The sequence below is a fragment of the Anabrus simplex genome, chromosome 8, assembly GCF_040414725.1.
Source record: "Anabrus simplex isolate iqAnaSimp1 chromosome 8, ASM4041472v1, whole genome shotgun sequence".
In the NCBI taxonomy this organism is placed as follows: Eukaryota; Metazoa; Arthropoda; class Insecta; order Orthoptera; family Tettigoniidae; genus Anabrus; species Anabrus simplex.
In genome coordinates this window covers 104021606-104033849 of record NC_090272.1, presented here as the reverse complement: position 1 = coordinate 104033849, position 12244 = coordinate 104021606, and the positions used below count along the sequence as shown (strand labels likewise).

Below are 12244 nucleotides of genomic sequence, written 5' to 3'. Positions count from 1 at the left end.
CAGTACAATTTCTGTTAATGAACCTTATTTATTCATTGAACATATTTTGAGAACAATAAACATTCTCTTCATCAGCGGTTCGTTCTGATCAGATATTGATATTCTTGAATATACAGTATGCCAATTGAGTAGCATTATGAGTGGTTGACACTCAACAGTTTCTTAAGAACAACAATTTTGTTGATCCGCCATTGAATTCTATTATTTTTTGTGCTCCTCTATTGTGATATCCTGGAAATTCCTATTAATGAATGGTGTTGTTTACAAATGTGTTCATTTGAACAACAAATTATGTTGAACATCCTCTGCTTCATCTATAATTGTGTGCAACTGTGTAACTGTACTGAAATAAATTGATTTAAATAGCTCTCCTTCAAATTCCTCTTGAAACTGTTGTGCTGCAGATTCATCAGTGATCTCAGTTCCCTCTATTTTAATTTGTACTTCAGAAGAATTCGATATCTCTTCATTTATTTATATAAATAAAGTTGTATTGGGCCCACTGCTGTAATTTTGTTTATTTTGAAATATTTACGCCCTTTTAGGTCAATTCATGACTATATCAGTGGTTTTTAGCTTTTGTGTCTGTGTTTGTTTGTGTTTGTTCGTTCATTCCACCATCACAGGAAAATAGCCAGATGGATTTTGACCAAACTTCATATTTAGAGTTACTCATCCAGGAGCAGTTTTCAGTATGCATATGATTTAAAACCACAAAATGTTTTCTCATACACTATTGATTTTCTGTAAAATCAGTAAACTATACATGAAACATCCCTTCATTTTAAATCATTTTTGTTCTGTTTATAAGTTTGCTTGCTCTTCAAATGACTGAGAAAATTACTGTTTGGTTTTACGGGTTTTATGTCTGCTGTGAGTGACCGATCCCTTTGCAGACCGACAGCAAGTCTACTGGTTGCCATGGCAACCCCTCACTCTGCTTGGAGGTTATAGTCGTCTTCGAATAGCACTAAGGGTGGCTATCAATATTTCAACAGTACCGAGAGTGTAGCCCATTATTTCACACCGTAGGGTTTTTTCTGGCGTTTGCTACAATTTTTACTGTATTTCTCTTCTACTTCCATTTTCTGCTTTAATTTCTTGCCTCTGCCTTGCCTCTTTTGACTTAAGTAATAACACCATAAGTCATCTTGTATCTAATTACCTAAGAATCCCTGTGCCTAAATTTCTCCTCTGTTACTGCTCTCTTAAATCCGTAACTCATATCATCACAATTTAGTGGGAGATATTTCATTTTTCCAATACATCCAATTGGTATTTACATAATTGTCATATCTGGCTGTCCTCAGTTATTATTCTATTTTCAGTTGATGTTGACTTTCTTTACGGTATAATTTTCTTCCTTAATTTCTCCATATGTATGGGAATGTTAATTCTGAAACCTGGAAACCCTTTCCTTTGAGGAAAAATTCCAAGCTGTTCAAATAGTTAACTTTTTCCCCCAAAAAGATATTGAAATATGGAGGCATTTTTAATGATGGTAATTTCAGGGTAATTGATGGCTAAATGATAAGTCATACCACAAAACAGATAGCACAATCGCTACTCAATTTGGAGAGATCTACAACTTTGGTCCAATGACTTTTTGTCGTATCTCAATCCTTTATACATTACATAGAGCTGCATTTCTCGTTTTTAAATTAATTTTGTACTTTGTACACGTATATATATTATAGATTTACACACTTATAGGAAAGACAGAATTATCAAATTCGACATGAACATTGACATGACCAGCAGCCATATGTTAGCCAAATTTTATGATTCCAGCTGCTACATAAGTATTTAAAAAAATGAAGTAGCGTGTGAAAACTGTACCAAATTTCCACCATATTCAATGTATCTAACTCAATTTAACCCATAAATATAGAAGATACTAGAAAATATCATAGGTCCAACCATGTAGAACACTAAAGGGAGTTCTATGGCGCAATCCGTTTGTCAATAAGACGTAAGGTTTAGGAGGATAAAATCTCAAAATGAAAGTCTGTACTTACAAACGTGCCCATGCTTATCTATATAAATATGAAGTTGTAGGAGGTACGATGTCTGTAATTTCATTTATATTGCTAATTTTTCAGATTTTTATCCGTTTTAGGTCACCTCTTGACTATATCAGTGGTTAGCTTTCGTGTCTGTTTGTCTGTTCCACCATCACGGCAAAACGGCTGGATAGATCTCGAGCAAACTTCATATTTATAGAATACTGATCCAGATGCAGGTTTTGATATGCATATGATTTAAAAATCACAGAACAGACTGGTGTTATAGGGATATCAAATAAATTATTTTATGTTTTCTGATACATTACTGATTTTCTGTAAAATCTGTAGACTATATGTGAAACATCCCTTCATTTTAAATATTTTTTTGTTATCTCCATAATTTCGCTTACTCATGAAATGACAGAGAAAATTACTATTTTCTGCAGGTTTTGTGCTCTGCTTTCAGTGACGGACACCCTCGCAGACCGACAACGAACCTACCGATTACCATGGCAACGTTCTTGGTTACTTGCCAGCGTTGAAGTAACGTAATGCCATTTTCGCCATCATTCCTGTAAACTCGTGATTTTTGTGGGCTAGACGGCGAGAGAGATCTCAAACTGCCATTCTGCGAGATATTTGCAGTATACCATTGTGAGGTTACAATCGTCTTCAAATAGCACTAAGGGTGGCTGTCAATATTTCAACAGTACTGTTCATGTTTGTGGGTTACTGTAGTCACGTCCTAGTTCGTGAACCAGGGGCAACGGCTGAGTGGCCTAGTAAGTGGTCCTGAGAGTCGGGATACCAGTTGCTATGGAATGGGAGTGGGCATCTCGGACATATTCTGAGTCGTGGCCCTCCTTGTGCTCAGGCGGCTAGGACTATACAATTCACCGGTGGTCCATAACCCGTTAGAGTAGAGATCCTCACTTGGACTATGTGCAAGTAGGGCAGCATCCTGCTTCATGAATTTACCGAGCTCAGAACACTTTAAGCAAGCCTCGGACCTATGGGAGTAATGGAGTCCCACTCCCATTTGACAGGCGAGGGACTCCTTGGAAACAACTTGGCGAACGAAATGGAATTCGATGGGGAGCTATCAATATTAATGGGGCTTATGGAAGAAAGAAGGTAGAACTTGCTGAGTCAGCAAAGAGGATGCATCTGGATGTGCTAGGAGTAAGTGATATTCGGGTAAGGGGAGATAAGGAGGAAGAGATAGGAGATTATAAAGTGTACTTGACGGGTGTTAGAAAGGGAAGGGCAGAGTCTGGGGTAGGGCTCTTTATCAGGAATACCATTGCACGCAACATAGTTTCTGTTAGGCACGTAAGTGAGCGAATGATGTGGGTAGATTTGTCAGTTGGAGGAATTAGGACAAGAATTGTGTCAGTGTATTCACCATGTGAGGGTGCAGATGAGGATGAAGTTGACAAGTTTTATGAAGCATTGAGTGACATCGTGGTCAGGAACAGCAGCAAGGATAGAATAGTGCTAATGGGCGATTTCAATGCGAGAGTTGGGAATAGAACTGAAGGATACGAAAGGGTGATTGGTAAATGTGGGGAAGATATGGAAGCTAATGGGAATGGGAAGCGTTTGCTTGACTTCTGTGCTAGTATGGGTTTAGCTGTTACGAATACATTCTTCAAGCATAAGGCTATTCACCACTACACATGGGAGGCTAGGGGTACCAGATCCATAATAGACTATATCTTAACAGACTTTGAATTCAGGAAATCTTTTAGGAATGTACGAGTTTTTCGGGGATTTTTCGATGATACAGACCATTATCTGATCTGTAGTGAACTAAGTATCTCTAGGCCTAGGGTAGAGAAAGTGAAATCTGTCTGCAAACGAATAACGGTAGAAAATCTCCAGGACGAGGAAATTAGACAGAAGTACATGGATATGATTAGTGAGAAGTTTCGAACAGTAGACAGCAAGCAGGTTCAGGATATAGAAAGTGAATGGGTGGCATACAGGGATGCTGTAGTAGAAACAGCAAGGGAATGCCTAGGAACAGCTGTGTGTAAAGATGGGAAAAGGCGAACATCTTGGTGGAATGATGAAGTGAGAGCAGCCTGTAAACGTAAAAAGAAGGCTTATCAGAAATGGCTCCAAACAAGGGCCGAGGCAGACAGAGATTCGTACATAGGTGAAAGAAACAGAGCGAAACAAATAGTGGTTGAATCCAAAAAGAAGTCATGGGAAGATTTTGGTAATAACCTGGAAAGGCTAGGTCAAGCAGCAGGGAAACCTTTCTGGACAGTAATAAAGAATCTTAGGAAGGGAGGGAAAAAGGAAATGAACAGTGTTTTGAGTAATTCAGGTGAACTCATAATAGATCCCAGGGAATCACTGGAGAGGTGGAGGGAATATCTTGAACATCTTCTCAATGTAAAAGGAAATCATCATGGTGGTGTTACAAACAGCCAAGCTCATGGGGGGGAGGAAAATGATGTTGGTGAAATTATGCTTGAGGAAGTGGAAAGGATAGTAAATAAACTCCATTGTCATAAGGTATAAGATGAAATTAGACCTGAAATGGTGAAGTATAGTGGGAAGGCAGGGATGAAATGGCTTCATAGAGTAGTAAAACTAGCGTGGAGTGTTGGTAAGGTACCTTCAGATTGGACAAAAGCAGTAATTGCACCTATCTATAAGCAAGGGAACAGGGAGGATTGCAACAGCTATGGAGGTATCTCATTGATTAGTATACCAGGCAAAGTATTCACTGGCATCTTGGAAGGGAGGGTGCGATCACTCGTTGAGAGGAAGTTGGATGAAAACCAGTGTGGTTTCAGACCACAGAGAGGCTGTCAGGATCAGATTTTCAGTATGCGCCAGGTAATTGAAAAATGCTACGAGAGGAATAGGCAGTTGTGTTTATGTTTCGTAGATCTAGAGAAAGCATATGACAGGGTACCGAGGGAAAAGATGTTCGCCGTACTGGGGGACTATGGAATTAAAGGTAGATTATTAAAATCAATCAAAAGCATTTATGTTGACAATTGGGCTTCAGTGAGAATTGATGGTAGAATGATTTCTTGGTTCAGAGTACTTACAGGAATTAGACAAGGATGTAATCTTTCACCTTTGCTGTTCGTAGTTTACATGGATCATCTGCTGAAAGGTATAAAATGGCAGGGAGGGATTCAGTTAGGTGGAAATGTAGTAAGCAGTTTGGCCTATGCTGACGACTTGGTCTTAATGGCAGACTGTGCCGAAAGCTTGCAGTCTAATATCTTGGAACTTGAAAATAGGTGCAATGAGTTTGGTATGAAAATTAGCCTCTCGAAGACTAAATTGATGTCAGTAGGTAAGAAATTCAACAGAATTGAATGTCAGATTGGTGATTCAAAGCTAGAACAGGTCGATAATTTCAAGTATTTAGGTTGTGTGTTCTCCCAGGATGGTAATAAAGTGTGATAGAATCAAGGTGTAGTAAAGCTAATGCACTGAGCTCGCAGTTGCGATCAGCAGTATTTTGTAAGAAGGAAGTCAACTCCCAGACGAAACTATCTTTACATCGGTCTGTTTTCAGACCAGCTTTGCTTTACGGAGCGAAAGCTGGGTGGACTCAGGATATCTTATTCATAAGTTAGAAGTAACAGACATGAAAGTAGTGAGAATGATTGCTGGTATAAACAGGTGGGAACAATGGCAGGAGGGTATTCGGAATGAGGAGATAAAGGCTAATATAGGAATGGACTCGATGGATCAAGCTGTACGCATAAACCGTCTTCGGTGGTGGGGTCATGTGAGGCGAATGGAGGAGGATAGGTTACCTAGGAGAATAATGGACTCTGTTATGGAGGGTAAGAGAAGTAGAGGGAGACCAAGACGACGATGGTTAGACTCGGTTTCTAACGATTTAAAGATAAGAGGTATAGAACTAAATGAGGCCACAACACTAGTTGCAAATCGAGGATTGTGGCGACGTTTAGTAAATTCTCAGAGGCTTGCAGACTGAACGCTGAAAGGCATAACAGTCTATAATGATAATGTATGTATGTATGTATGTATGTATGTATGTGGAGTGTAGCCCATTATTTCACACCGTAAGGTGTTTTCTGGAATTTGCTACAATTTTTATTGTATTTCTCTTCTACTTCCATTTTCTGCTTTAATTTCTTGCCTCTGCCTTGCCTCTTTAGGCTTAAGGAATAACACCATAGGTCATCTTCTTATCTAATTCCCTAAGAATCCTGCGCCTAAATTTTTCTTCTGTTACCGCTTTCTTAAATCCGTAACTCATATCATCACAATTTAGTGAGGGACATTTCATTTTTCCACTACACTCACTTGGTAGTATTATTTTCTTCCTTCATTTCTCCGTATATATGCGAGTGCTAATCCCGAAACCTGGCCATTCTTTCCTTTGAGGAGAAATTCCAAGCTGTTAAAATATGGTATAACTTTTTGTCCCCGAAAAATATAGAAATATGGAGGCAATTTTGATAATGGTGCAGACCTTCATTTTGGGGTAATTGGTGACTAAACGGTAAGTCATATCACAAAACACACAACACAATCGCCGCTCAATTTGTTGAAATGTGCAGCTTTGGTCCAATGATTTTTTGTCGTGTCTCGATCCCTTTTACGTTAGATAGAACTGCATTTCTCGATTATAATTGAACTTCCCAACTTGATTATGACAGGCATTAGGAGAAGGGGCCTGTCATTATAATGTAAACTCCCCAACTCTGTCGTGAATGATATTTGCAAGTGAGCCAGCCTTTATAGTAGAAACTTCCAAACTCGGTTGTGAATGGCAGTAGGAAACTTGGCCTGCCATTATCATCAAAACTCCCCAACATCAGAAATATATTGGGACCTACCCTTGGTTTCTTTTGGATAACACTAAGAGACATGCAATTTAATATAATCTTACTCATTGCGTGTACAGTAATTTATGTAGAAATCCGTATACAATATAGAATACTTTGGCGAAGCAGGGGTACATTTGCTAGTTATGCAATTATATTATGTTTTGTTGAATGAATAACATGGATTTTGCTTTCTTTAATATAAATACTGTAATTCCTATCCAAGTAATTGTAAATCTTGGCTTGTGCATTTAAACCCTTTATCTTTGTAAAGTGTAACACAAAAATCATAAAGTGTCAGTTTTCTTTGGACATATAAATATAAGAAAATGAAACTGACTATTTTTAATGAGCGCAGTATAAATCAAATCAGAATATCTTGAAAAGGTCCCTCTTCGTGCAATTATAGCTCAAAAAAAAAAATACTGTATCCCAATCAGCATTTTGCTGAGTAGTGGAAGAGAGTTTTGTAGTTACAATCGAACGTCACTGCTCCACTTCCCTACAAAGTGTGTTTTCTCTCTCTCTCGCTTCACTGTGACTTATGCTTACTAAGTAAGCTGCCTGCATTTACGTCAGGCCAGCCCGTCCGTACTGGGCTGGCCAAAATGGGCGCCCAGCTGAGCACCTCTGATCTATACAGACGACATGAAATTGATATCGTATGAGACTTAAGAAGAGCACTGCTTGATATTCAGTGTGTGATGCTGACCATAAGGCAAAGTTCTGCTCTCGGAGGATTAGATAGTACCATTTAAATGAAACATCATTGGATGAATCCAAGAAAAACTGGTAGAAAGAAAATCCAAATGCTGAGGAATATTTGCAGGCGTAGAACGACAAATTAGCTGCATGTCATCAAACGAAATGCAGAATGCTCTGCAGAAATACAGTAGGAAAGACTACTAGCTCAGTAACACAGATCAGAGACCACTGATGAATATCACAAATGCCTGAAGCTGATAGAGCAAGACTTGCAATTGTTAGAAAATTAAGATCTACCTCAACTGAAGCTGGTTGTCTTATTGTGACTTCATGAAATGAAAAGTGAAGTGCATTTGCATATAACCCTCTCATCAATTGCATTCAGCACCTCAAAATAGATCTCAAATGGAAGCACGAGTCAGAAGGAAATTCCTATTCCTATGGCAGAATTAATTGGATTCCATGGTTCATCCTCCAGAATCTCAAATTTCTTTACCAAAGTTGATATATGGCAACTCTGAACATTTCCTTCAGTCAGTGGAATCTTACAGTTAGTTTACACTCCAAATCACTGGCTGCCTGCATGTGAAGGAGCTGAAGATGCCTAGGAGCCATGCTGGATTCACAAGATTGTCATTGAAACCGCTATAATAATATTAATTAAAGCTAACAGAACGGTTTAACGTGGCCATTGTTGTTACTGGAGCATGACTTAACAGAAAGTTAATGGAAAACTAGCCTGCTGGCCTCCCACCAAGAGCACCTTGCACTCTCTGCTTGACTAGTAGAGAGATAGGGGTGGGGGTGCGAGAGACACTGCTGGAACACTCCTTTAAGATACGTTGTTTCACTTATTAAATGGTATTAACAGAATAGGCTATAAACATAATGGTGTTGCATTTCTAAATTAATTTTCATATATGTATGTATACATATCAGGCTTTAAGGTGCGATGTGTGCGGCACATGCTTTCAAATAAAGTAGAAGATGCATGGTTTTAACGTTAAATTTAAATTGTTTGATACTTGATATAATGGATTGTACTCTGTTATTTATTTTACACAGTTAATATTGTACATAATAGACAGTTCTAACAAGTGAGTTGAGAACAAACTCACTTTGTTCCACATCCAGGTTGGGAGTTGCATACCGCCCTGAGTTTGTTTGTGCTGGCTGGTACCCACACTCAGCTTCTATGTTGCTTGTAATGGGAGTGGTGGGGAGAGAGCCAGTGAGCAAGTGGTGGGGATGCTGAGAAATACAGCTGTCTTCCGTGCGGCTTCTGTCCCGCACAGCTCTCTCTAGCACATTTTTTCCCTGCTTTGTTTAACTGGTCAGGAGTGTTATCAAGTTAACTGTGGTGACTTTGATGTTCTGTCAGCATGTTCATATGCACTTCAGTGACAATTTGGAGTATCATAAATGTTTAAGCTGCAATGATGAGCCTGACCAAGAGAGCCCGCCAACGTGGAAGGAAGTAGATACTGCCCTTAATAGTATGCCCAAAGAAAGATCAACAGGATTTGATGAAGTCAGTGTAGATATGATCAAAGCAACTGGTGCAATAGGAATACAGTGGCTTCATAGAGTAATTAATGCAATATGGAAGGATAGGAAAGTCCCAGATGATTGGAAAAAGGGAATAATAATACCTCTCTTTAAAAAAGGAAGCCGGAAGAAATGTAGCAATTATAGAGGGATCACTTTATTGTCTCATGGTTTGAAAATATTTGAGAAAATACTTGAAAAAAGGCTAAGGTAAATAATAGAACCACAACTACAGGAAGAACAATATGGATTCAGAGAACACCGATCAACTACCGATCTCATATTTGCACTTAGAATACTGTTAGAAAAGCATTGGGAGAAGGGCAGAGACTTAACACTAGTGTTTTTGGATCTCGAAAAAGCATTTGATAGTGTTCCAAGGAAGACTATATGGGAATGCTTAAGAAAGAAGAATGTACCCAAAGGTCTTATCCAGAAAGTTAAAATGCTTTACGAAGACTGCTGCAGTTGCATACAGATAGGAAACGGTAATTCTGATTGGTTCCAAACCACCAAATGAATGCAACAAGGCAGTACCCTTTCATCCTTACTTTTTATCACTGTCATGGATGAAGTCATGAAAGAAATTAAGCAGAAGAACAATATGGACTTGAATGCATTTGCATTTGCAGATGATGTGGTAATCTGGGGAAATACGGAGAAGGAAGTCCAAGAGAGGCTGAACACCTGGAATGAACATTTGAAAACACACGGATTAACAATAAATAAATTGAAAACTGTTACTATGTCTGTCAACAGGCAGAAGAAGAAAGGAAAAATAATGCTGGAAGGTACACAGCTGGAAACAGTAGACCAATATAAATATCTTGGGTGCATCATTTCAAGTGATAACAGAATACAGCATGAGATTAACAACCGCATTAAAAAATCAGCTCAGTTTTACCATCAAGTTCGGAACCTCCTCCGGAACGAACAAGTTCCCTTAAGATCAAAGCAGATTCTATTCCAATCATACTTCACCCCCATACTAACATATGGCCTAGAAACCTGCACAACAACCCAACAAGTGGATAGCAAACTACAAGCCGTAGAAATGAAGTTCCTACGTACTATGGTACAGAAGACAAAAAGGGACAGGGTAAGGAATGAAAGAATAAGGGAGGAAGCTGGTGTGTACCCATCCCTGAATGAAAAAGTGACAAGGGTCCGTTTGAAATGGTTTGGCCATGTCAAACGATTGGACGATGGAAGGACAGCAAAACAATGGCTACACACTGTCGTGGCCGGAAAACGACCGGTAGGAAGACCTAGGAAGAGATGGCTGGACCAAGTGAAAGAGGACATAGGAACAAGAGGAGTCAGCTGGGATGTCGTGTTGAGAGAAGAGTGGTACATGGACAGACAGAAGTGGAGACTGCTCGTAAACCACACCCGGGCAACTGGAGTGGAAAACTGATGATGATGATGATGATGATGATGATGATGATGATGATGATGATGATGATGATGATAAATGTATAACTGTATGGACACCAAACATCTGATAGTGGAAACACTTTTTGTGTAGGACATCGATAATAAGAAACCTATGTGCTCCTTGCCAGCATGTGCAAACATTTTGGAAAACAGTGTCTTATGTTCGTGTTGTTCCCTCCATAGAGCTAATGTAAATAAACCAGTGAGGAAGTATAGAAGTGTAGAGAGGTGCTAAGAAGAGTAATTGACGCTGCTTGCTTCTTGGCTAAGTAAGTACTGCCTCTGAGGGTCATGATGAATTAGACGATTCTTTGAACAAGGGAAATTACATGGAATTTCTGGAGGCACTCAGAGTGTAATGTGATGATCCAGTTCTGGATGCTCAAGTATGGCTCAGTTTCAAAATTTTGTTTTCTCCACCTTTTGTATCATCAAAAATTTCATAACAACAAAGGAACATTTCCAGATGAACTTCTAGACTCCTTAAAACCAGTGTATGAGTCATTGCTTGACTTTATAAGAGTAAAAAGTGAAATAACAGTAATATAATATCAAGCAAAGAATTCCGGAGTTTACCTGTATATAAGTTGCTGAAGTTCCCTAAAACAGTGACTTACTTTTTGGGATTTAAAGAATTAGTGTACAAGTTTACTAAGCTGATTCTGACCACAACGAGTACAACTGGTTCTGTTGAGTGCTCATTTTCAGCTCTGATATGAATACACACATATTGAAGGTGCACACAAGGTCAGGAAAGACTTAAGTACTATATTGTAGCAATTAAGAAAAAGACATGCTTCTAGAACTAAAACTCAGAGATTCATTCTATGAATTCTATGAAGTCTTCAAAGAAAGAAGAGTTTAACTAATTTATAAAAGAAGTAGTAGGTAACCTTCAAAGACATACACCTAATATTTCATTTATATTGTAACTCCCGTAAATGTAGTATGTAAATATAAATAACTGCTGTAAATTACGACACCTTTTTAAATAATAGTTATTTATCTTTTAGTTTTTCCTAAAAACAATGTTATATTGCAGTATAACAATACTGAATTCTCTTATAAGAAATGTATCTGTACGTATACATTATGTGAAATTGTTATGCAAATTAATTAATAAAATTATAGTAAAATGATTGATAACCTACATTTTCTAAATGCCACTAGCAGCACACCTCATCAGGGCGAGGATATGCCACTGATATATGTAGATAATAAGAAATTAAAATGTGTGATTTGATAGAAACTGATTATGATCGTTCAAGAACAAAACATGTAATTCTAATTTAATTAATGTGTTTCTTTTCCAGGTATCTTCTAAAAAATGTATTTTATCATAAATTAGTTTCGACAGATTGAAGAACCTAACTGTTATAGATTAAATGAGAAATCAACTCGGTAACTGCCAACTTCAAAAAAGAGTTTTAAAATTTTATATGTCTCTTTTAATACCAGAATTATACACTAGCGTGGTTATCAATATTAACAATTTGTTCAATAAATGATCTCTCTCTGTGTTTTTCCCTTCAAAGCAGTAATCACCTTCACAGATTTGAATGTGTCGATCGTATCCTATCTTTATTTCTGAGCTTAAACTTTGATTTCAGGATGATCGAATCACTCGACCCACTGAAGAAGTTGGAGATAATCTTCCTAGTACAGGTGCAAGTGGTCAGAACACTGAGGTAACATAATTATTATAGATGAGAT

General features: G+C 38.2%; 1 protein-coding gene across 3 annotated transcripts in view; it reads left to right on the top strand.

The window, feature by feature from the left end:
- The window catches only part of Rbpn-5 (Rabaptin-5), a 238044-nt gene that overhangs the window by 60180 nt on the left and 165620 nt on the right, over window positions 1–12244 (top strand). For all 3 annotated transcript variants that reach the window (XM_067152405.2, XM_067152404.2, XM_067152403.2), the window contains exon 6: window positions 12142–12219. In XM_067152405.2, coding sequence (XP_067008506.1) covers window positions 12142–12219 — 78 coding nt within the window. The remainder of the gene's footprint in view (window positions 1–12141; window positions 12220–12244) is intronic.